A 27,995-nucleotide genomic window follows, 5' to 3' on the forward strand; every position below is an offset into this window, starting at 1 on the left:
AACATTTACAAAAATATTTTAAGAAAAAAATAAACATCTAAATATATTGTTTTGTTTTATTTACATAGTTTATTATATGTATAATTATTACGAGTTCCGAAATATACTGCATACAAAACATTACAATCGAATACATTGTAAAGTCACCCACAGAAGTACTTAGCTGAAAAAAAAGCTTCTACACATCAACTTCAATCGAAATATTATTTTATCTAAATTGTAAGGCCTTTGAATTTATTTTTATTAAATAAAAATCGATTGTTAAAACGGAGAGAAAAGTTTAAAGACGATTTGAAATTTTGAATTTGTTCTTTGACTGACTGTAGATAGGAACCTTAATACAAAAACCATCAAAGTACTAAAAAATACAATATCTAACTGTATTTATCAGCTCGGATCCGTGCTTGGATTAAGTTTTTTCTTTTCTGCAGGTAGAGACCACGCCGCCGCAACGCCAACTAAAAATAATGTTATTTTTTTATAAAAATAAGTGATATTACATTCTACATTTAGATTTAAAAATTTGGACAGTAAGCGGAACAGACTAGTTGGGAATAGAAAGTTCTGGCAAGATGGATGTTCGTAGGTTCAAAACACGCCTCTGATTTTTCGAAGTTATGTTTATATTGTTATCAATTTTCGTTCGTTTTGCCACGAAAGAGAACATCGTTAGGAAACCTTCATACCAGATAATTCACTAAAAATAATTTCGATAGTACCTATGACAAGCCGCACTAGGCCAGCGTGGTGGATTAAGGCCAATCACTGTTGGTGACAGAGGAAACCTGTACTCAGCACGGGCCGTATACAGGGCCATTTTGACATTGCGTTACTAAATTCAACCACATACCACTACTCATCACACACATTACATACATCTACTTGGAAATAACACTTTACAATAAGTTACTTGATCCGTAAATGTAAAATAAAAAGTGTAAGTTTCGAACAAAATAAATATCAATTATAAGTCATTTTAATTTTACGCGGCCTAATGCCACTATTACTCTAAAAGAATTCGTCGCAGCGGCAACATCATTCTATTAGACAAAAATACACTCACGCACACGCCGTATTTGCATTAAACTACAAAATGATCAAAAAGTAGAAAACAAACCAGGATTTTTGGTAAAAATATTCGTTATTAATGGATGATTCTTGGCACAACGACAGCAAAGGTGAAGACAGGTATGTGGTTATTTAGTAACGTAATGTCACAATGACCCTATTATAAACATAAAAGTGGCCAATTTACGCAAAAAAAGAATAGATGCTAATCGATCTGCTTGCTTATAAGTTCTACCCCATATAGTCAGTGCTTGCGTTGAACTTACCAAAAACGAATATAGACCATGCGAAGAAAGTGATTCTACAATGGTCCACGATAGTGCTGCCCACAATATATACACCGATCATACTCGAAATCCTGGCTGTCATGGAGCCGAGACTTGTCCCTAAGCCCCTGGAAATAAGAGACAAAATATGTATTCTTCTTCTTCAAGTGCCTCTTTATTGTTGAAGGTTAGCCGTACGCTTTTTGTATTCCTCCTTGTCATTGGCCAGGTAGAACAGGAGCTCAACGGAGGTGATACCGGTCCAGTCCCGTATGTGAATATTGATGGAAATTACACTACATGCGGTAAAATTATTTAATGGAGTACAATCAACAATCATCAATCAACAAGTGATATACTTTACAGTTTATGGTCTATTATATCTATACATATTGAGCTTCCTAAGTAATTGGCAAAATTCTAATATTGCAACATTACATGAGTACTCATATTATTTTCAATCTATCGTCAATTATAATCAATATCGTCCTTGTGGTTTTGTGCTCTTGGTTTACCTACCTTTTGCATTTTTGTATGTGGAGAAACAAGAGCGTCGCCAGGTGATGGCCTAGGGGAGGGACAAGTTGATACGGAGAATAAGAAAAGTATGAATTATAGATAAAGTTGAGAGCACATGTTCCTACCCCGCTGCCCCTCTCCCGTTTTAACAAAAACATAGAGCAGAGCGTATTTGAGCGTACGTATTATTAGGAATGGAATTCGTGAAGTCATTGGAGTTTTGGAACGTCTGGGGGGGAGCAGCTGCCCCTAACTGCCCCCCTCCTTGGCGACGCCCTTGTGGAGAAATAAGCAACCCTTAGAAGCCACTAAACATTCCGGCTCAATACACATTGATAATTTCTATTCTTTCCTTCACTCTTTTATTCCGTCCTGTATCACTCACCTATAAGTTGTGGGATATACGTCATTAAAGTATGAACAGACATTCCCTCCGCTAACTCCGGCCAACTGGATGAGAATAAATAGTAGTATGCTAATAATCGGTTGATAGATTAAGTCCACGATAACGGTGCTCAGTCCAGCGATAGTCAAGGTGATGATCAATACAGATTTGCGGTAGTTGGAGATGAGGGAGGTGCCGTAGTTTACGATCGTAAAGAAAGTGCTGAACGCCATTCCTGAGAAAATTGTTGCGTTGGAGATTGTGCTGTCGCATACAACCTGGAAAAAACATATAATATTAACTGGAAGACCAAATTATAGTCTTCTTGGTAAACCACGTTCGTTTTACTTAAACTTCAACAACGTGTTAAGGATTGATGTACGAAACAATATAATAAAAATGTTCTTAAATTTTATTTTCATCCGCGTTTAAGTGTAGTCCTAAATGCTCCTATAATTGATAAGATTCGTACAGCCTACAGACAGGTATAAACTCACATTGTTCTCTATGGTGGTGGTGATGTTAGAAGTGATCCTATCGCAGAAACTAGAGTCATCGCTGGCGATCGAGTTGAAGAAAGAGTTCACCATCGTCGGGAACCACATGAAGAATACGTTGTTACTGCAACAGAGGCAGGATAATGTTTTAGCTGGTAGAATATATTTTATATCCCCCCGGATAGCTACCACCGTACACAAGGTGTTAAAACCCGTAATATTGGCTCACGTAAGTGTGGCGATTTTCGGGATCAGCATTTGTATATCCGGTTCCAACAGGCCGGCGTAATTGTATCGACTGCCGAGGAGTAATCATCTCTCGTCGAAATTCTACTGAACCCCACTCTACTTACCATCAGATGTAGTGGGGTCACATTGACGTATCCGTATTATACCTGGCAGTTATACCTGGAGCTATACACATTGACCAACCCCGTCAAGTTGGTCAAAAGTACAAACTCTAAATCATCTAAACTCTGAAGTAATTATCAAACAGATAAAGAACATAAAAACATACGTGCTGCAACACACAGACAGCAGGAAGAACAGTTGTACCGTATGAATCAGCAGCGGTGGTTGGAATATTGGTACTGTTTGTTGAACCACTGAATTCCAAAATGTGGTTTTCGTACTATCTAATTTTTTGTCAGCGAATAGTAGCGAATTCGTCTGAAATATAAAAAGTTTTGTAGTGAGCAAAAGAATAAATGGTTTAAAATAGATAGTCAGTCATATGCGAGTCACATGACACTTCAAACAATAATAATTCGCTGGCTCATTATTACAAGGTTCTAAATAATATTTTTTCTACAAATTGTAGATTATAATCCCAAAACTAAAGGGGGAACTATGAATTATTAAGAAAAAGAATTTAAGTTTAATTTTACTAACATAAATAAAAATTTACACAGGACTTTGTAATAGCGATTCAGAGAATTTTAGTACGAATCATCAATTCTTTCTCATGCACTCATTTGATAAACTATAATACTATTTGAACCAAAATCACACAAATTATAATTGACAGAATTTACTATGGACGTAAGGTAGAAAAATATTATTGGCAATTCTTTCCATACCACTAACTCTTCAGTTCCTTCTTTGACTCCATAAGCTGTTTTCAGCACATGCAACGCCTGATCAACATCTCCTTTGTTCGCGAGGAACTTTGGACTCTCGTGCAAGAAAAACATCATGACCGCACCAGCGCCCAGCATCAGAGACATGGAGAGCGTGAACAGGCGCCAAGGGCGGTACGATATCGCCAGCCATGGTATATCCACGTTAAATTCCATCCGAAGAATGAAATATGCGAGCGCTGAAAGATAAATCAAGAAATTATTTTACGATAACTAGGTTTTATATTTAATGTCGCATCAGTTTCACTAAATAAAACCAATTAATGATCTAGAAATAAGGTCAGGCGCTCTTATTCCATCTCCGTATAGGTAACAGAGCCATCCTATTTTACTTATACGACAACCGAAACTGTCTTGCAGAGGTATTATAATGGTAAAGCATAATCAAATGCCTGCGCGATTTAAATTAAAAAATATATATAGTTATAGTCTGTAGATACAGTCGCACCTTCCTAAAAATAATCTTGGCGGCGGCCATGTTCCATACTCATACATTTATGGCAAAAAGAGGATTGCGAACAGGAAAGAATTTAACGAACAGTAAAATATGCCTTACACCATTTGTTGTATATCACCAATAACAAAAAATAGCGTTAATCTCTACCGTTACTGAAGACGTATTTAATAAAAAAAGAAACAAAAAACACGATGGCCATAAATTATCCCGAAAAAATGGAATTTTTTGGTGAAAGTTGTTTTTTTTTTGTTTTTTTAACGTCTTTTAGCGAATTCATACAACTTAATTATTTTTACTTTTTACCTATTTCAATGAAGACAATGTCGATAATAGTTTGACAATAAAACATTCTCTGCCATGCGGTCCGCCATAATCTATATCTATACTTACTATTATATAAAGCTGAAGAGTTTGTTTCTTTGAACGCGCTAATCTCAGGAACTACTGGTTCGAATTGAAAAATTATTTTAGTGTTGGATAGCCCTTTTATTATCACGTTATGACCAATAGGAGCGTGGCAGTAATGAAAAATGTTGCAAAAACGGGGAAAATTTATTACTTTTGAGAGCTTCCGTTCCGTGTTTTGCGTAAACGGTTATGCAACAATAATTTGTATTTAATTAATTGGAATTGTTCCTCTCAAAAAATCCTGTAAAATATATTATAAATGAAAGACTTCAGCCATATCTGTCTGCCTGACTGAACGCGATATACTCAAAAACTACCCACCGGATTTCGATAAAATTTGATATGGTGGATACTTAGAGAATCTGGTAAGGCTACTTTTTTTCTCGGGAAAAAATATAGCGGGATTTTTATCCTGGAATCTATACCATTATATAAATGTGAAGAATTTGTTTTTTGTTTGTTAATTTGATCGCGCTGACCTCAGGAATTATAGGTTCGAATTGAAAAATTTGATTAGTATTGGAAATGTCATTTATCGGGGAAAACTCTAGGGTGTATTACATCACGGTATGACCAATAGGAGCGAAGCATTAATAAAAAGTTGCAAAAACGGAGAATATTGGTTTCTCTAAAGAGCCCCCATTACGTGCTCAGTAAACGGTAAAAATTTCTATCCCGGGAAAATATACAGCGTACTTTTATAACAGAAATCTTTTTCCCGGAAAAACTTACTCACGCAGGCGGAGCCGCGGGCAAAAGGTTATAATACATACAGTACGCCGGCCCTAACGGACATTTAGTATTAATTGGTGAACGTCAATCTGAAGTGTGATCTAAATAGTCTTTATTACTTACTACGTGTTGTATTCATAATTTTATGTAGGACTAGCTTTTGTTCGCGTGTTCGCGTGCGTGTAGGAAGTTTTCGGGATAAAAGTCCCGCTACACATATTCCTGGGATAGAAAGTAGCCTATGAACTGTGCTCTTGAGACTGTCGACAATTTATATCTGTGTGTCTATCGGAAAAATATACTTAATCAATTTCACAAATATTTATTAGTAAAATATAACTACAATACCAATAAACAAATTTAAGAAGGTAAGGTCCGTTTGAATGAAGTTATTTTGACTATGAAAAATGAAAACATCAGTCATAACAAATAAAATGGCTGATGATCTAATAAAATGACGTTATTGAATTTCTGTCTCTTTTTGTAGGTATTTTTCTTGTATTTTGTAGTTATTTATGATAAGGAATGCATATTTTATAGATTTAGAGACTTAATAGCAAAAAAAAAAACTAAGAAAACGTAATCAACGTTCACCTTTCACTGCTTACCACAACCGACTACGACGTGAAGAGTGAGTTCACTCTTCCCAACGATAACACAATTCTGAATTTCCGTGCGGCTAAACTATGGGCCGACATATCTATTGCTTTAAATCTTTAAAAGGACGCGAAACTGAACCGACTGCATTGATGATACAGTTTTGGCATTTTGCACTTTGCTTAGGATCGGACGGACGTTCACAATCCTTACATTTCGCTAGCTATAATTTTATGTTCTTGTTTTTTTGCTTATTTGTTAACTAATTTAATAATATTTCCAACTCCTCCCTATCTTTCTATTTGATTAATTTCGTTGCGGGATAATGACATAGTAGTTTTCCCTGAGACTCGCCGAGCTTCACTGCTCGGTGTCATAAAATGCGTGCCACTGCTGATCCTGGCTTACAGGAGCTGTAGTGGTGGGTGTGAGGGCGGGAAAGTCTCCTTTATTTGTTAACTAATTTGATTAAAATTGTTATCCTTTAATAAATAAGGTTTTGTTAAAAGTGCTAAACGCTTTAGTTTTGAATTAATTGTCAAACAAATAAATGTTAAGAACGATAAATACACATTTATAACACTGTCAAATTTGATTGCTTGTCATTGTTCTGAAATAAAAACAATATTACTAACTGTCAAGACACTTCATGGTAAACTATTAATGACGAGGCTGTATGGGCTAGAACCCTTTGCCTTCCCAATAATAAAGGGAAAATCAAAATAAAAAAAAAACTTCATGGTAAGGTATTGAATGAATGATTTACAATAACGTGAGACAAAACTGCTCGATAAAACATGATGGTTTTATGCTCGTCATGGTACGAAATTTCTGAGTAGGTAAGTGTAATGTTAGACCAATAAAACTAAACTTGTAATTATAACACAACGTTTCTTTTGGACAGGGACGCTCAAGTGACAGTTTCACTTTACACAGTTATGCCTTGTGGTTTATAACAAATATGTTCACCATAGACACAACAGATGGCGCTATTCATTATTTTGGTACAGATCTAACAGTAAGGTTATAATATTACTGCTATAAGATGTGATAGTAAGACCGCACATCGTGGTGCTGGCCATTATTCTTTATTTACAATGGGTTGTACATTGATCGGTGGGTATAAGAAATACTACGCTAAACTCAAATAAATCGGGCACGAGGCAATATCATCAAAACACAACCAAGGTCTATAATATAAGTAAATAGGTTTATACTCAGTTTTCCAAACATTGTTAAATCATACAAAATTCATTTAAATTACATTGCAAAAGCATTTTTCCATTTACATATAAAGACATAAATGATTTTTCACCTGAGATCACAAAAATAAATTAATACGTTGTTAAAGAATGTAATTTACCTGAAGCAACATTAACCGTACAACTGAACATACAATTATATTTGCACATATATTTGGCAAAAGAAAATATGTTTTGTTAATGAAACAGGAAAATACGTTTTTGAAATAATTTTAAAATAAATGCCGGAGACGTAAGATGCGTAGACTTAAATTAAAAAATGTATACAATCATAGAATTCTAAGTGCTTATCATTTCATTATTTTAATTTTTAAACAAGTTGGTTCTAGGCGTTGCGACTTCGCTGATGTTAAAGACCGTTCCCAGAATAAAAATCCTCGTATATTTGATTAAAGACATTAATTAAATTCAAAAAACCTGGTACTAATTATTTTGGTAAATGAAGGACAATAGGGTGACTTTCTAGTTTGCCTGGACGGACAACGATTTTAATCACCTACCCTATTCTAACCTAACTATCCAACAAGAAAATAGAGACTAATAACCTCACGTAGGTACTATAAAGCAATTACAAGCTATTTACTCTTATAATTTAGGTTTAACTTCACTAAAATTGATGAACTAGGAAAATACGAGAAAAAAATTAGTACTTAATATGTTTTTTTTTTTTTACTCTCGAAATGGTGTGAGGAAGGTGATGGTTGTGACGTAAAATATTAAAAATACATGAAAGAGCGTGTGCCGTCGGCTGCATGCTAAAATGAGGTAGGGTAGGAAGTTGAAAAAGATGAAAGCATTAAAGCGAAGGTCCTATTCAATCACTGGGGATATATAATAACATATTAAAAATATTTACTAACCATAGCAAACGAGGTCAGAGCCCAAATTGAAACAGTTCAAAATGAACATGTATTTAGTGCGATATTTCGAGCACGTACACTCGCCAAGATATGTGATTGTAAGCGTGATGCAGGCTGTAGAACTGAAATAATAACATTATTTACTAGAAAATTCTGACCCTAAGCACAAATGAAAAGCGATTTATTAGAGGTAGGGTTTATAAGACACATTTTATATGAATCTAAATCTTATTATAACACGTGAAATTTTACCTCGTGCAACATATTTTCAACACTTGACACAAGGTTTTTTATTAATTACCTTAATATTGCTTCTGATTTTTTAAAAGAACTAAGTACTATATTATATTATTATTATAAGGGTCTGCCTCACACCTCTTAAATAAATAGCGACAAAATATAAAAGTCACACGCTAATGTATTCTCTCAAATAAATGGTACTTAAATGAGTCTTATCTACATTAGCTGTATAACTGTCAAAAAGAATTTCTGCAAAATTTCAAACAACCCCTTATTAGTGTATCAAACTTGATCCATTTAATCACTAACATGCAACCGGAAAATTTGACAAACTATCACAATTTTAATATTCACAGATTATAAGGTTTTATGAATCCATTACACAGGTTTGGCATTGCTAAAATCAAATTAAGGAGATTTAAAACAATAGCGCTATTAAAAACAGGACAACTTGCGTGTAGCATTTAATTTTAAAGTGAATCGATAACTATAAATGGGCACTGGAACAAGGCGTACCTACTTACAAAGTACAGCCGAGAAATTTGAGCACCAGCATCATAGTGAATGACGACGCGAAGCTGGTCATTATGCCAAGGATGGAGCCGACTGACGCGGATACCAATATGGCTCTCCGTCTACCGTGCATGTCTGCGTAGTAGCCCCACGGCAAAGCCGACACGTAGCCTGCGAATAGAATATTATCTTAGGGCTGGGCGTTTTCAAATTCAGCGCACGGCTGCAGAGGTACAATCGCGCTGCAGAATTAGCAGACCCTAGTGGCAGTGTGGAGCAGCTTTTGGGTATTTTAGTTGCCGTCATGTATGTTGAAGCAAATCTAGTGGATTTATAAAGCAGGGCGGAAGCAGAGCTGCTACCATGACATCCTTAATGTCAATGAGATGTGTGATGTATTCGCATATAATGTTTGCAGAGGCCGGATAAACAAAGAAGTGATAGAACTGACTTAAACCAATTAACAGAAGCGAGAGTGGGTCTTTGTAAACACAGCTTCTAGGTGTTTGTTAAATTGTTTCCAACGGAAAATTACACAGAATTTCTAATTATCTAATAAAGCCATATTCAACGCTTATAACTGTAGCTGGATTATTAAAGCATGCTATATCATTAAAATTAAATCTTTAAGTCAAAAATTGACAAGTTAAAACTATAAATACGATATAACAGAAGTTTTAATTGGTTGTGATCCTAACCTACCCTTTTTATATAAACATGGCAAAGGACCCCGCCTTTGGTAAGTGAAGTGGGGTCAAATAGAATGTCAAATGACGAAAGACGATTACCCCTGGTCCCCTCGGCAGTCGAATTATTATGCTCGCCTGTTGGAACCGAATATACACAGGCTGATCCCGGAACACGATACCATTACGTGGGCCACTATGGTGGGTTTTAACATCTTATGTACTACAGTAGTCATATCCGGGTGGAAATAAAATATATTCACCATTCCTATAAAAAAAGTACCTGCAAATGGAATTGAAGTGAGCAAGCTTATCTCCGCCATGCCGAGCTGCAGGTCACAGCTTGCCGCCGGCGCCGTGACGCAGAAGCTCAGCAGATCCAGGGTCGCGGCTAGGTGGATGGTACTGCTTACTAGCAATATCACCACGTTGTAGCCGCCATGGCCTGAAATACCATCACATATGAATATGGTGTAAACTCATTGTATTTTAATTCATTCTTTGTTTTTTTTTTATTGGTTTGAATGACAAGACAAACTTGTCGTTTGCCTGATGGTAACCGATACGACCGCCCATAAACAATAGAAAGACCATCTAATACCTTGAATTATAAAGTATAGTTTAGTATTCCACTGCGCTCGCCATACTAAGACATGAGATGTGAAGTCTTATTACGTCCAGTAGTTACACTGGCCATAATGTTCTTCAAACCAGAACATAACACTGACTAGACACTGCTGCTTGGCGGCAGAAATAGACATTGCGATGGTACCTACCCAGACGGGCTCTCTCATGTGAGAGACCTACCACCAGTAATTAGTATTTGTGAAAATGTTTGGACTTTTGTTAGTAAACTTCGAAACACCTGAACTGATTTGCATGAAATTTGGCACACACATAGTCCACGTCCTAGATTAACATATAGACTACTCTTTATCTCGATTATATACTCTCGTAGGAAATAATTAAAGTTGTTAATCTGATTTTTAAATAGATGCCGCTGCGGACCGGTACAGTAACTTAGAGAATTTCGTAGCGGGAAAGGCTTTTAACATGGGGCTGCGAGCAACAGCTAGTATATAGTAGCTAATTTATAATATTGTAAAAACGGGGTAAATATAGCCTAGATTACTTTGTTACATTTTTTGTACTTGTTCAATAATACCTTCGTAATCTTTTCAGCTATTCCGAAGATTAGGTACTCCTACAAAAGCAAACAAAAAATAAAGGGCATTGGGATCATACTAGCCACAAAATTCTAGCAAAAGATCTTTACCAAAATACACAATATACTGTATTGTAGACACAAATACTTAAATATTGAGATAAAGATGTAATAACGGATGAATGAATCCCTCCTAGCCGAATTTCGACCACGGCGGCCAATCTCAACGGAGATCAGCCAGGTACGCAGGAGATATTATAGTGCACACGTGTGTGCGCAGTACACAGGTGCACTCTCTGTTCCTTCACTCTCATAATTCGGAGAGACGGCAATCCGACATGACCGGAGAGAGATCAGGCGCAGGACCAACGGCTTTACGTGCTTCCCGAGGCACGGGGGTATCACACCGCCAACTTCCTGACTCCGAGCCGCAACTAAGTAATTTTTAAGATGGAAAAACCCAGTCACAATTATTTTGAATAACGGATATTACGTCTATGACAAACTGCATGATGTTTTGTCAACCGTCACCATTATTTTCAAAGACTTTCAGCTGCAAATAAGGGCTAGACTATCTTTTGAATTATCTTAGTCGCATTGATATTAGTCAATGATAATGCTGATATTTCAAAACTTTTCTATTATGAAAGGTTTTGTGTCGTACTAATTAGGCCCTGCGCGAAATCTACAGGAACAGACACGCCACAATACCTACCTATATCTAAAAACTACAATGTACTTATGATTTAATTTTTTGCGTTGTAACGAAGGCACAGTTTAACTAGATTTTTGCACAGAAATTTCCAGTTCAGACCGGAGTATAGATTTTGTTTGCGATAGTGCGATAGGCTTTCTCCGTATCACATTATGGAACAAAATATAATTTGCGAAAGTGAGTGCACTAGTTTCGCCACTGCCTATCCCTTTGAGGACAAAACGAGTAGGTATGTGGAACTTGTAATAATTAACCTTGTGCCTAGAAACCTCTCACATGCAAGTAAAGCCGCGGTAAAAAATTGTCTCACTTTCTGGTGCAACAGCATATCTACTCACAATGTTGTTTCCATTAATTTTAAATTTCGCTAAACAATTTGGCCTTGGTTCAATTATTTAATTGATATGGCACATGTGGGCAGCAGATTTTATTCGGAGTTCGACTTTCGTTTGATACAATTTAGTTACTAAGTTGCTTTTAATACCAAATGTGATTCATCTTTTCTCCGTGCGAACACGTGTTTGGCTAAAATGTGATAAAAACTAACTATTAAAATAATTATGTCTATTAGACTGATTATTGTAAACATGAAATACCCGCCAAATTGCCAATTTTGTTTTATTCGATCTTATAATGGTTTTTGATTTTATTTTTTGACTCGCCGATGACTTTATGATATTTCTAAACGATATCTTAGTATTTACTATTTTGTAAATCATTACTTAACATAGACGATATCATCGACAGATAACTTGGAAACCATAATATAAAAGGAGAGAGTAAAATATTGTTAATATGGTGTGTCAAAAACGGAGCCAAAAAAACTTTCAAAAAAGTGAAAGACAATAACAAGCGTGAAAGATAAATAATTAAAATTCAGAGCCCATTAAATATTTTTAAAATCTTTATACTGATTTACAATTTTCAATAGACTATGCTCTAAGATAGAGATAAGCTCTGCTTGTAATTTTTTTAAGTTGCTATCTTCGTTTTTTCGTATTGTATAAAGATTTAGTGAATTATGAGCATAATATGGCGATACGATTGCTCAACATTATATTCCAAAACTTAGATATATTTTTATGCATGCGGAAATTCTAAATTCTACATGTGTATTAAAACCAGATAATAGATAAATATTATTAAAAACCCTTTAAAATAATATTTTTAACACCATTAGATTTAGTATTACATTCGTAAACTTTCGATAATTCTTTCTATAAGCTAACTAAAGGGTTGTATTGGTTGATAATATTTAGAGCAAAACAAAATTGCAAATTTAATTAAAAGCTAAACGTAATAAATATTTTTTTATAAAACTCAGTACTCACCAACTAAATCTAGAACTTGGTCCAATTCTGACTCCATGGTTCTGTCTCAGCAGAATTATGAATGAAATTAAACATATAACACACTACTTTTATCATAAGAAAGCATCTGCACGATTAAACAACACCTCCCTCCTGTCTCTGTACCCCTGAATAAGATTACTATGCAATACACTCCGACCGCTTTGTACATTTAATTCGTTTCTCAAGCGCAATACACAAGGCAGCTATAATGTAAAGATTTAATTATAACACGATATATTTCAACACATCTGAATACATCTTTCTTTAGAAATCGTCAGGAGTAAAAACTCGATTCCGCCTTATGTCAAAGGGGACGTTTTAAAAAAAACCTTCATGGTATGTCTGCCCGTCGTAAGAAGCGACTAAAAAGGGACTATGGGTAGACGTGCCCGCATATTGAGGTATGCGCGGCTTTATTTTGACAATTGTGCTGCCATTAAAGATGGGCACCTCTAAGCCTCAAAAGAGTTGAGCCGCGAAGCAGTATCGTGAGGAATTCGGATGCATTCGACCACCTGGAACACTTGGTCAGAAGCAGACCGCCGCTGGTTTGAGTCGGTATGCCAGCTTTAACTTGATAGGGACCTGGCCCAGAGGTCAATTAGATATCATCATCTAGGTCAAAAGGCCCGTGAGTGTCACATAATCATTCTTCCGCTCCCCAGGTTCAATAATTGCATCCATAACATGGATTTTTACTACAGGACAAAAATATTATAAAAGGAGGAAACAGACAATATATTGCACATTTTTATAAACTTTTATTTACTTTTTAATATTTGTATAAATGTATGTATGCTATACAATATGTATCCTGCCGCCAGCAGATATTGACATAAGTACAAATTTAAATTAATGCTTGGCAGTATGTTGACGAAATTTAACTATAACTATTGACACAGACTGACATAATATACCTATACAGCATAAACGTCACGTAGCCTATAAGTGTAAAATTTACCTTAAAAACTCTCTAATGAAATATTAAATGATAATAATATGTGAAACGCTCTTTTACAGTATAAACATTATATTTGAAATAATAACAGAATACAACATTAGAACATTTTTATCTACCTCCAATCAAAAAGAATAATAGAATAGTCGCCGCGTGACAGCTTCTTTTCTGTCAGTCTGTCATGTCATCGGCTTGTGCAGCGGTGCGTAACAAATTTATTTAGTGCTAGCTTTTGCCTGTGACTTCGCCCGTGTGAAGGAGTTTCTGGAATAAAGGTCCCGCTAAAAAAAAATCCGATTTAATGATATTTATGGCTCACTATTTTGGTCATAGTAGCTTTCACATAAAAGGTAGATATAATATGCTGTCGTGGACTTTTATTTATAACTATTTAAGACAAACAATCCTACGGTAGGTATATTACCTTTGTCCAACTCCAACGGTTTAGCCAGCGTACGCCAAGATAGCAGTTGTTGTCCGACTTACTTGATAAGTAGATATCGTTATATTATGACCAAATTTAACAAAATTATTGTATATTGTAGCCTATATGTTATTATGATGTATGACCACTCTTACTGTAAAGTTTCATTCAAGTCCGTTCAGTAGTTTTTTTGTGAAAGAGGAACAAACATACATACCTACATCATCCTCACAAAGTTTCATATTTATAATATTAGCAGGATTTAATTATTTCAGTGCATCTTCGCTCTTCACTTATTTTATTTCATTAATGCATTACACCGGCAATAAGTTTATAATGGTTTAATATTTAATATAGTTTATACGTATATAACGCCATTAGAAAACGCTTTTTGGGGCCTTATTCTCTATCCCGCACGTTATTTTAACAGCGCGTAACAAGCACGTAACACAACGCATCATGTTTAGGACTATAGAAATTTGGCTTCCAGAATACCATTCCACGCACATTTCTCGAAGATAACATGACACGGCCGCGTTACGCGTTTACACTATCATACAGAATAAGGGCCCTGAAGACTCGACATTTTCGTGTAGATTTCATACACTACGCCTCATTAATAAGAGGTAACTGTATTTTTGTTCGTAATAGGGCCGTAGCCAAGAAGCCTTTCAAAAATATATAAATATGCCGATTTTTTTTATTTAATATTTGTCGTGTATTGTTCTACTTACATTTCACAAACTATCTTTAACAGTCGATGCTTTGTAAAATTCCGAAGATGTATACCAAGTAATTCTAACACTTAGCTATCTCTTTGAAAATAATTGATTAGGATTAGTTTAAAATGTAAATACTACATGGGAACCGATCGAGCTAAACAAACGCTTTACAACGGCAGCCAACTTGTCGTGCCGCGCCATAAGACGAGATAGTCTGTAAACTGTGACCTTAGTTACAATAAATGGCATCGCATTGTGTTATTTGATTTTGAATATTATTTCAATGAAGACAATGTCGATAATAGTTTAACAATAATAAATTATCTGTGCCATTTGTGAGCCGACCCTTATTCATTACACCGCATGTTATTTTGACGGTGCGTAACAAACACGTAACGCACCGCATCGCGTTTAAAACAATAGAAATTGATATACATAATATCATTTAGAGGCGTAGCTACTGCTGTATCAGCCGTATCAGTGATACGGGGTCGCCGAGCTTTGGAGGGCCTCTTAGCCCATACATACATTATACTAAACGGTCGCCCAAAAGTTCGCACTGCTTTGAAGAGCCCCTAACAAATATATATATAGGACCCCTCTATGGCACGCTACGCTACTGATATCATTCCACAATAATTTCACGAAGATAACGTACTGACTCACTGCAGGGCCCTTATTCTGTATGATAGTGTAAACGCGTAACGCGGCCGTGTCATGTTATCTTCGAGAAATGTGCGTGGAATGGTATTCTGTAAGCCAAATTTCTATAGTCCTAAACATGATGCGTTGTGTTACGTGCTTGTTACGCACTGTTAAAATAACAAGCGGGATAGAGAATAAGGCCCCTGGTGTAAAACGCAAATCTCTCACCATCCCACAACAGTTTTATCATTTAAATATTAAGTATAATAATTTTTCGACTAATCTAATAATATTTAACGAACCAGTTGGCATTAGACGGTGAGAAACGGTCTCTATAAGGGTAGCAAGTTCATCACTAGAGAACGAATTATAATAATGCATTTTCATATTATTGCATGCATATATCAAGCATATTATGTTGCATATGTCATGATTTCTGAATATTATATTAAAACAAAATTAACATATTAAAATCAAATCCAAAAAAATACTGTCGCATTTAGCTTTCAATTATGATCTTAAATTTAAAAAAGTACACAATTTGATGTTAACGTTAAAGTGGGTAGTATAAAAACAAGGTTATGTTCGGCTTGCTGGCGCAGTCAGACAGTTCTGATTGAGCATCGGAGGCGAAAGTAGTGTCTAGTAAGTGGTGGTCTACATGTAAAAGTGTTCTAAGAAATAAATATTCCAGTACTAAGTGTGGAAGAGCTGTTTTCTTTTCACATATGACCCGGTCTCTAATTATGTACACCGCAGAGTTTAAAGTCTTAGAGGTCAAGATGACATGATATTATCGTAACACAGCCATGTTACGAGTTTCCACTGTCAGATAATAAAGCCTGTGACGAATTGACATAACGTCGACGACCCACGCGTATATAAGCATGAAGTCCATGAATGTCATACGTATGAGCAGTGCCGATTAATATATGACGCTTAATAAATGAAACCACATACTTGTCTCCTTAAAAAGTGTATATTGCGCAATATTATATATTAGAGATGTATGAGGCTCGCTCCAGCAGCCCCGTATTCTATGACAATTCGTAGAAGTGCCTGTGTTGGCCCCTCAGAACAAGAACAAGCATAGAAGGAATCTAAATTACCCTCATATACTTATCCTATTTTTTCAAATAGGCCAAAACCGTTGAAAAGAACGAGACAAATATTATGTTGCTAAGGTCGGCTTGCGTACACTTTAAAATAATCAAATGGTTACCTTTGGTCCACTTTATGATGCCGAATTAAAAAGCAAATAAAATGTCAAATGTTCCAAGTTGCCAATCTCAAAACAATGTCACAAACGCGCTCACACAATTTAGTTACGTTATACTTCAGCGCGTACTTTTCTAAAGTGGCTACATGTTGTGTAAAATTATTGTTGTTAATTTTAATAAATACACAGTGCTGTTTAAGTAAAATATAGCCCTAGGAACAAGCAATGGCCTGCGTTATTGTGGGGTGTAAATCTCATTCTTCTCGTAAAGAAAATGAAACTGAAATCATCAGCTTCCATCGGTGAGTAAACAAAAAACCTAATATATTTGCTTAAACCCTGTACATAAGTGCAAAAGTGTTATTAATTATACTTTATTATGCTCTAGTCATATTATAATCTGCTGTTGGCCATTCGATCCAGTCATTATTAAGTATTTTTCATTTTTTACCAATTTACGTAGTCGTGTTCAATAGTGTTGTGCTGCATATTCTTTCGATAACATAAATGTTGGTATATTGTAGTTTACTATTTTGCATAAATTGCCTTTTACTTTCAATATACGGTGGTGTAGTGGTAAAAGCCACTTGGAAACCGTGCGCGAAGGCTGGGGTCGAGGAAACTATCTGATTTTCATAGTGTGTTTCATACAATGTGTTTCATTGCAGATTCCCTACAGATGATGCTATGAGGCAAAAATGGATCGTGGCCATAGCTCGTCCCAATTGGCATTGGAAAAACAGCACCGTGTTTGCTCTAGGCATTTCGACAAAGTTTTATTAACATTGAAATAAGTTATCAAACATATGTGACATGAATGATACCGCTGTGTTTTAATTTTACTGTCCCATTTTAGTAGCTTCTGTCAAATCCCACCTCTTGGGTATCTTTTAATGCCTAAGAAAGTCAGAAAAGAGCAGAAGGCGTACTGGCTTTCTCCTAGACGAAATTCCGGCCGATTTCTTGTTTGTTACTTACAGCGGTTTCCATTCCTTCCGAAATTTCTAACAGTTTCTTAATTTAATAATCTAAATGCTAAACCATTTTTGTGTTTAGTAAATGACGTTTCGGAAGGCATGGAAACTGCTGTAAATAGCAAATGAAAATTGGACAAAATTTAGCTCTAAGAACGCCGGTAGTTCTATAGTTTATTGTAGTTTAACAGCTTTTTACCGAGTGCTTTTATATACCCAGACTTTTTTTGGTACTTGAATACCAAATCAGGGTTTTGATATCTTTTTTAGCCTTTAACTAAAATAGCAATTTGCAACGGTTTGTAGTTGACTGACCGAAAAGTGTTTATTTTAGCAGGTCTGTGAATTTACCATAGCCGATAGACAAAGCATCTATCGATATCGATAAGATGTCAGAAGGGATCGCAACACAATTAAATTTCTTGCTGTCTAAGACACAGTACACTCAAATGTCATAGTGTTACTTCTATGCTTGTCATTGTTCTGAGGTTGGCCCGCCGTGGCCGAACGCAACGGCATGACAGCCAGTCAGTCGTCAACCAACTCGAAACGGGAACACTCGTCTTTTCTATTTCTTAAATATCGTGTATAATTAATTCACACAAGTTCTATTTCCTTAATAAATACGATTTTAAAAAGATTCTTTTTAAAAATCAATTGGCGAGGCGCCGTGTAACAGCATGAATAAATATTAAATAAGAAGTAATTAAAACATTTTATGCCCTAAATCAACTACTACTCGAACAGAATTCGTCGGAGCAATAACAGCTAAACATACACTTACACACCCTACATATTTGTATTAAGGTGGTAGCTCAAGGTCCATTTTCATACATTTTGTTTCGGCTTTAATCTGGGTAACTAAACAAGTATTGGCAAGTAAAGAATTTAAATTCACGTCTAGTTAGTGATTAGTTCTCGCAGTTGAAGAAAAATGTAAAAATAATTAATAATCATGGATATTTCTGCCTTTAAAATTTCGTCATATTAAATTTTAAAGGCCGAAATATCCATGATTATTAATTATTTTTACATTTTTCTTCAACTGCGAGGACTAATCACTAACTAGACTCAATATAGAAAAAACACTAAAACCGAGTTTTTTGCCGAAAATATTATTTGTTATTAGTGTTTCATTTAGTAACGCAATGTCTAAATTACCTTGTATATTAGGTATATTTTAATATCATTATAAGCGTCCCTCTCTCTCTATTGATGTGAAAGCCAGACACACGTAAAAGTGTTGCCATCTTTTTTTTTAAATAGAATATCATCTATTTAAAAAAAATATGGCAACATCCAACAAACCTCAGAACAATGACAAGCAACAAACATACACCTTGCATGACAGAATTATAATCTTTATAATAATGATCTTTGTGAATTAGTTTGGGACGTTTTTTTCCCTCACCTGATATTATCCACACTACAACGTGTTCATTGTTTCGCCGCGTTTTATCCATAACCCTTTTGTCAAAACTTCAATGATATGCATGCGAACTAATTAACATACTCTGATGTATGTGTCAATATCTATACACCACGTTTATTTTTTGTAGCAAACTAAATAAGATGAACACTTACCAGCTATCTCAACGATTTTCTCTAATTCGGCCTCCGTCGCCATGTTCCGAAGGGCCGATGTCTTAGGAGTTGACACTGATCCAACGTGCTCGCACTCGTATAGTCGATCTGCAAATAGACAAAATGCTCCGTACAAGTAACGTTACATACATCCCGAATTAGTAGTCTTCGCCGTAGCGTGTCCATGTCTATTTCTAAAAAAAAACTTATAATTAAAACATTATAATTGCTACATTAATGTGCCAGTATGTTTGAGCTGTAAAGGGAGCGGTTCTATGTTTGATTTCCGATCTGTGCAACCCATGTCTGTGATTTCTATCAATTCGAAATATAGAGTTGCTGGGATAAGAAATTGTTTCTCAAATAGACAATAGAAGACAATGTCATTATTGAACGTTAGGAGTAGGTTATATATCTGCCTTTCTGTTTGAGAAAACATGACTGTTATGAATGAACTAGCTATTGCTCGCGGCATCGTCCGCGTTAATGAGTTTTCCGGGATAGTGTCGCTATATTTTTTCCTGGATAGAAAGTAACGTATCCTTCCCAGACTCCCAAACTATCTCTATACCATATTTCATCATCAGTTGGGTAGTTTTTGAGTTTATCGCATTCAGGTACAGTGGAGCAATTTGTTTTAAAATATATTTTTTAGAACTTTTGAAGAGTAACAATTCTGATTGTGGCGTAACTTTAGCCGTTTACGCAGCGCACGCAACGGATGCTCTCAAAAGGAATAATTTTTCCCCGTTCTTGCAACATTTTTCATTGATACTCCGCTCCTATTCCTCCTATGCTAGCTTTCGACGATAAATAGGTCATTCATCACTAAAATATTGCTTCAATTCGAACTAGTAGTTCCTGGGATTAATGCGTTCAAACAAACGAACAAACTCTTCAGCTTTATATAAAAGTATATATTAAGTATTGATTATTTAAAAATAAAATTTCCTTTACATTGTACGAAAGTATAACTTAAATGCTAATAGCATGTATGCTTCTCTCTTTCCCTGGATACCTACATACATACATACAGTATACATACTTCTATGTAATATAAGATTAAGAGCTATGGTGGGCACCCACTTTCCAAACACGGCCCAAGATTCATAATTTCATTAATTTGTATTTTTTTTGGTGTAATATAAGACCACACTATACATTTTTGGTTAATTCTTCCAAGTTCTTCCATTATTAAACATGTATATTACTAATTTTCAAATCTTTTTTTTACATTCTTTCCTGATTTGATATTATATATAAAGATTTTCAAACTACGTCATCAAAGATTCCGTTGCCTTATTAATATATCGTATACCAAATTAAAAAAGGAAATAGGTACTTCGTTTCACGTAATATATTGTATTTTATGTATTTATACTATTCTTATATTATTTTTGTATTTAATATAGTTATATATTATAGTTACTTTTATGTATGTTTATGTATTATTAAGTATTCCTTTATGCACCTACCTCACTTATCTTTGCACCACCCTTAGGTTGACTGGGAGAGAATGCCTTTGGCGTTAAGTCCGCCGATATACATGTTATGTATGTAAAGTGCAAATAAATAAATAAATATATGACATGATGTACACACAAATTCAATAACACCTGTCACTTTTCATTGACTTTTCATACTGAATTATAATGAGTACAAATTTGCTGGTGTAAGGATATTATAAAAAGACAATAATGGCATTAAATGATATTATTATTACGAAGTTAACTTAGCTGGCGACAGGGTATATTTTATATCCGCCCGAATATCGACCACCGAACATAAGGTGTTAGAACCATAGAGACCCACGTAAGTGTGTCGCGTTCCAGGATCAGCCTGAGTATATCCGGTTCCAACAGGCCGGCATAATTGTGTCCACTGAGGGATAATCATCTCTCTCTCATTCTATTGGATCCCACTCTTTAACTATCAGGTACACTTGCCATGCCCTTATAAAAAAAATTAAAACATTTCAAATACTACCTACCTAGTGGCTTATAATAGTAAAGAATATTATAAGCCACTCTTATAATATTCTTTACTATCCCATTATTGAGTTCGCACCTTCTCTAATAGGTACTGAGAAGGCCTTCGACTACTGCCTTAGGGCGGATTGGCCGACTTCACTTACCTTCGAAATCCCTCGTATGCGAGGGGTTGTCTGGATAGGTACCCATAATATGGTAATAGTACTGTGGCGGTATAATTAGTATCCTCACCGCCATCTTGTCAACGTCAATAGAACTACGAGAAGATCTATGTGGTATTGACATAACTATAGTGATTTATTGCATAGCAATCACGCAAGATGGCGACAGACGATCTTGGATTACCTTTGCACAATTTGAGCGACGCGTTGCATATATACCTCCGAATAGGAACTGTCTGAGGGGCTGCGGCCGGTCCCCTTCCACAGAGGAACGCAACCATCTGTACTTCTACAGCAGCGGCAACCTATATGCCGCTAAAAGTGGTGACTCCGATGTGATCCGATGTAAAGAACATTGCTACCGGGGTAATTACTGGGCATTATGAGGTTTAACATCTCATGTCCCAGGGTGGATTGCCACGGATTACTTTGTAATTCAAAGTTCTGTACCATCAAGCGAAGGGCATGACTAACTAGTAATTTAATTGCAGTATAAACACATACCAAAGTCTACTATGTACTTAACAAAACATAAGAAAAATCCATAGCCTAGTGAGGATTCATACAGCCAAGACAGCGGTCACAATATGGATTCCCTAAGAAATGGGAATTACATATCTTAATTTTCACAATTACTTTACATGAGTCTTCTTCAAAAATGTTAATGTAGAAAAACAACTGATTAGCACCTGTTTCACAAGTTTCAAGGTAATTATTAGTCAGTTTAATCAACTAATGTAGATAGCACTAATTCTATTACTATTCATTTGGAGTATAGATTCGAGCGTGACTTGCATTTGATCGGTTTACACATCTGTGAGACGAGTATTTTACTCAGAAGTTATGAAACAGGTTCTTAAACTCTCTAATCTTGTTCATTACGCGATGCGTTATCAACAGTCAGTAATGCTTAGAAAGAAAGAAAGAAAAAAATATTATTGGCCACAGACAGGGTGATGAACATCATTCACAGTAAATTAAACTTCTTATGAGGAAAGAGATAAAAATCAAAAAGAAAAGAATACAATTTTATAGTTAGTGAGTACCTTGACATAAGTACTCAGATACTCATCTAGTATGGTTGGTGTAGGTCATCGAGTAAAGTAATATAGATAGAGTGTATGTCCCACCACAGCAGTGCTAGATCTAGATCAGCATATGCCAAACAGCAAAAGCTTGACGCTGATTTTCATCCAGACCCTGGAGTAACGTCAACAACAACACCAGGAAATTATTATATATAAATACACAGAAATGCGGGATGCTGCTTAAAATATTCGTCACTTTGTATGCACGGAATAAAAAATAAATAAATACGTCCGTAATGCCATACGTGCGGCTCGGCGCAGTATATTCCATTTATACTGGTGAAGCTTATCAGTGTTTCGTCCTTTTGACTTTCAAATTGTTTGAATTTAAATTGCTTAAGGTCTTGGGTTCGATCCCCGGGTAAAGTGACATTGTTTTTTTTAACTTAAGTTTTTTGCTCAGTATCAGCAAGTAATACTACAATGCCTATCTAAATTTGAATGTATTATATCTCTGCCTATCACTGAAAAAGAAAAAATTGCGTGATGCTATATATGTAAATGATGCAGTAGTTAATGATAATTTATTTAAAGAATATTTTGAAGATATTTTAATTCTTTTCTTGGATAGAACAAAGCATAAAATATCGATCATTTAAACAAAAACAGTGAAAAACAAAATACATCAGTTTCAACTAACAATTTAATTTGCATATGACATAAAAAAATATCTCAGAATAAAAACTAAACTAAAAGCCAGTATTTACAGAGAAGTGATCTGTCGACATGATGCGAATCGATTAAGACATTACACTCGGCTCGTTATATCGATTAACTGATAATTGAAATGTCGCTGATCGCTTCATTGACGATAATAATCCTTTCTAATAAACTTGTTTTAGTGTTATGAGGTGGTTAAGAAATGCTTAAATAGCACTCAAAACCATCACCGGTTTTCTAGTTTACACTTTATTAAGAGGCAAGATGGCGGATTTTATCTAAATAAATAAATTTGTAATTTAACTAAGCATATGTTAGCGATAAAAAGCGGCGATAGCCTAGTTGGGTGTGGAACGGACTGCCAAGACCAATGTCCGTAGGTTCAAATCCCAAGGGCACACACCTCTGACTTTTCTAAAAATTATGTGTGTATTCTTTGTGAATTTATCGTTCGCTTTAACGGTGAAGGAAAACATCGTGAGGAAACCTGCACATCTGAGTAGTTCTCTATAGGAATTTCGAAGGTGTGTGAAGTCTACCAATCCGCACTAGGCCAGCATGGTGGACTAAGGCCTAATCCCTCTCATTGGTAGAGGAGGCCCGTGCTCAACAGTGGGCAAGTATATAATACAGGGCTGATATTATTATTATTATATAGGTTAGCGAAATTTTTATAAATAAGAAAAATAATAATCTAAAAAAAATTGCAGAAGCTTCAATTTACATTACCTTGTAATCATTACACCTTTTTTTGTGACGGGCGCGGCAATGTGGCCCACTGCACCTGATGGTAAGGAGTGGGGTCCAATAGAATGTCGACTGACAAGAGATGATTACCCCTCGACAGACGACACAATTTTGCCGGCCTGTTGGAACCATACACAGGCTGAACCCGGAACACGACACATTCGCGTTGGCCACTGTGGAGTGTTTTAACACTTGTGTACGGTTGTCGCGCGAATATAGAATATATCCTACCACCAGCTAAAACTTCAACTTGATAGTCATTGAAATAAAATTATCTTTAAATCTTTAAGAACTCATGTAGCTTCGTTTATCGAAGAGGGTTCTTTTATTTTTCAATAGGGTATCATGGGTTGGACAAAATTTAAAAGTTCATCAAATACTTAAAAAACGATTAAGAATATTAACATTTAAGTAGCCAAATTATACAAAGGTAATTGAGCATAATCTAAATTGTATGTATTGCATATCAATGTAAATAAGGATGAATTGTGAAAAACCTGTTCCTTTGATAGTAATAGAGCTGAATTTTAGTTTCTCGCAAATTATATATCCATAGAAATCAACATAGGCGCCGCGCCGTCAAGATTTCTTTGCATTGGGAGATGCATCTGTATCGACCTACACTCAAGATATTAATCAGTAGTTAGTTATAGATCGGGCATCAATATCAAATTTGTGCTCCAAAACTTATTACCACTTGGTAATAAGTCGTTGTCTTATTTAGAATGTCCAGCATCGTTAGATATTAATAGAAAAATCACATATTTACAGAGAATCAAATTAAAAATATTTATATCGGAGTTTGCTATATCACGGTAGATTGCGTAACCATCACATAAGCACATTCTTCGCATCTTCCCAATTTCCGCTCAATATTATAATTTTTAGACTTTGATCTACACAAGGGTTTTTGTACCCGACCTTTTTTAATATCCGGGTACCTATCGGGTATTTAATTCCATTACTTACTGTTCCCCGAACAATATTAGAATTGCCAACCGAATATTTTCTACACTCCTTTGAAAATAATAGAAATAAAACTTTTTAACCAAACTCTAACGAAATAGGAACAAAACACAGCAACATAATCTAACCTAACCTCCAATTTAGTGCATTTTTTTAAAAACTCAACGCCTTCCTTAGAGTTTTTATAGATTTTAGTCCAAATTTGTTAATATGCTTTTAAGGCGCTACCTACTTAGCACAATATTTGATCAGTGGGTATCCGAGTGTTCGGATCTGAACTCTGACAATAATAGTAGGTACCCGTGTACTAAAAATTTCATATACCCGCGTATACCCGGAACCGGGTACACCCGGGTACAAAACCCTAATAATTAGTTTTTTTTTTTTAATTCAAATCGCGCGGTATATGTTTTACCAGAATAAAACCTCTGTGTTCGATAGTTCATATTATTGTCGCAGATTTATTCAATTGTTCTGAGTTCAGTTATTTATTTTTTTTCTCTTGAAAAGGAGGTTCAAGTGTCAGTCAGTCCCTTTCACCTCCCTTTCGGCGCCCATTGAAGTCAACGAACATCGTTTGAAAATATTAAGTCAGCACAACATAATATCCCGTCACATAATAGGGACTAAGGATATTGTCACATTAAGCATACTTAAAATTAAATATACCCAATACAATCCTCATTTGTTTTCCTATTCACTTACTTAATAAGGACTTTAATCTTCTATCTATCTATCTATCTATCTATATCTTCTATCTATCTATACTCATATTAAATCTGTAGAGAGGTCAATTCTGTACATGAAATATATTTCCAAAATAACTATCAGGGGGTGATTGGGGATCGATACTGATGCCAAAAATGCAATTAGTAAAATTTTTGTCTGTCTGTCTGTCTGTCTGTCTGTATAACCGTTATAGAAACAAAAACTACTCGACGGATTTTAACGAAACTTGGTACAAGTATTTGTCATACTCCTGTGCTGGTTATAGTATACTTTTCATCACGCTACAATTAATAGGAGCAGAGCAGTGAAGGGAAATGTTGGGAAAACGGGAGATGTTACTCCATTTTTTAAGCTTCCGTCGCGTGTGCAACCTTAATGGTTAAAGCTACACAGAAATCATGTATGACGGAAATGTTCTCCTTAAAATTATGTAAAAAATATCCCACGACAGCATATGTCTATCTTTTATGGTTGACTCACAATAACACGTGTAACTCCCAATGGCTTAGCAGTTCGAAGCTTTCTCATTATATTTGTCTACTCTTACGTTTATAACACTCTCAGTCATCCCTAATTAAAAAAGTTAACATTATTAAATATTCCATAAAAAAAAATCATAGAAATCGGTATAGAAACACCAAAGTTATACATGAAATACGCTAATAATAAGCCATCACGCGTGAATACTGAATCATGCTATAAGGATTAAACACAACATCACGAATTTTATCCCCGAAGGGGTATGCAGAGGCGCAACCATGGCATCCACTTTTCGCCAAGTGTGTTCCGTCCCATGATGTGATAGGGGGCGAGCCTATCGCCATATTTGGCACAAATTCCAGACTCCGGGCTGATACTGAGCAGAAAAACCCAAATATCACTTTGCCCGACCCGGGATTCGAACCCAGGACCTCAGAGAGCTGCCGTACCGCGCATGCAGTACAACTACGCCACCGAGGCAGCTATAAGGATTATTTTTGTATATATATAAGGTCGCGAACGCACAGGCAGGCGGCTTGCTTGGCACCTAGAGGCTAGCGAATCACCTAGCGAGCAGCTTCGTAAAACGAATATTCTCGAACGTTCGCGACGGGCTCCATTTTTGAAGTCCGAAATCCACGCGGGCGAAGCTGCGAGCGGAAGCTAGTTTATTAATATTTCTATTAATAAATAGCAATTATTTAATAAAAATTACAGTAAAAATTCAAGCACGACTTCTCGTTTCCAAGTAATTTCAATACATTAAAATAATATCAAGTCAAATAGGTTCAATTTCATTAAAATACTATATTTTTTATTCAGCGTATGTCAATGATTGAAACAGTATTAGGTCGGTACACTAATGGTATTAAATGTAAAACTATTCTAAATTTTACACAAAGCTGATCTTTGCTGGTGGTAAAATATATTCTATATCCGCCCGAATAGCGCCCGAATAGTACATAAGGTGTTAAAACCTAGCATAGTGGCCTACGTAACTGTGTCGCGTTTCGGGATAAACTATTTACATCCAGTTCTAACAAGCCGGCTTAATTGTGTTGACTGTCGAGGGGTAATCATCTCTCGTCCCTTGACATTCTTTTAAACCCCATTCTACTTACCAGGTGCAGTTTATCGGTCAGGGTCAGTTTATCGTGCCCGTATACAAAAAATCTAAATCATTGCAAGCTATTTTTTACCCACAACTATAGTGTAGAGAGGGCTTTTGAACCAGCACGAAGCTCAGGGTCTACTTCGAAAAACGGAATCCGTAATTACGGATGACGGATCGCATATTTTGTTACTATGAAGTGTTACGGATCCGATGACGGATTCGACGACGGATCGGATCGGTCCATCGTAATATTTCAGACATGGAATTTGTAAGAACTTATACCATCCCTTTTTAAAACCATTTGAGCAATGAACGTGTTATAGATATTTTAATTCTTAGGATGAAGAAGCCTACATTGAGCCATCTACTACTTTGACTTTTTAATTCCTAAGCATGTCCATTAAACTTGCTAGCGACATACGCGTGTTATAATATGGTTTATATAAACTACAGATAAGTAAAATATGCGCTAAACATAATATCTATATAAGGAAATATTTAACTATCTTTAGACAGTATATGAATAAATAAGAATTAAATTTATTGAAAATAAATACGCACGTTACCAAAAAAGCCGGCGAAACGCATCCACACAATTATTAATATTCGTTTGTACACGATTCACAATAGACACATTTGTAAAACCAATGGATCATTGACACACAGCGGAGT

The 27,995-nt window shown here is 35.6% G+C and overlaps 1 protein-coding gene across 2 annotated transcripts; it reads right to left on the reverse strand.

Moving 5' to 3' along the window:
- Positions 1-42: 42 nt before the first annotated feature.
- On the reverse strand, positions 43-27,975 carry LOC115452226 (putative transporter svop-1). Of its 2 annotated transcripts, XM_030180697.2 has the most exons (11): positions 27,885-27,975; positions 19,388-19,495; positions 9,913-10,074; positions 8,955-9,114; positions 8,191-8,312; positions 3,815-4,053; positions 3,253-3,404; positions 2,736-2,859; positions 2,239-2,516; positions 1,335-1,462; positions 43-458 (listed from the first exon to the last, which is right to left on the reverse strand). In XM_030180697.2, exons 2-11 carry the CDS (start codon positions 19,428-19,430, stop codon positions 388-390), a joined length of 1,479 nt encoding a protein of 492 aa, XP_030036557.1. In that variant the 5' UTR covers positions 19,431-19,495; positions 27,885-27,975; the 3' UTR covers positions 43-387. The 2 variants fall into 2 exon arrangements, with proteins under 2 accessions (XP_030036557.1, XP_030036558.1); XM_030180698.2 differs by lacking the exons at positions 19,388-19,495; positions 27,885-27,975 and adding an exon at positions 12,841-13,066.
- Positions 27,976-27,995: the final 20 nt, after the last annotated feature.

The sequence above is a fragment of the Manduca sexta genome, chromosome 24 (assembly GCF_014839805.1).
Source record: "Manduca sexta isolate Smith_Timp_Sample1 chromosome 24, JHU_Msex_v1.0, whole genome shotgun sequence".
Lineage (NCBI taxonomy): Eukaryota > Metazoa > Arthropoda > Insecta > Lepidoptera > Sphingidae > Manduca > Manduca sexta.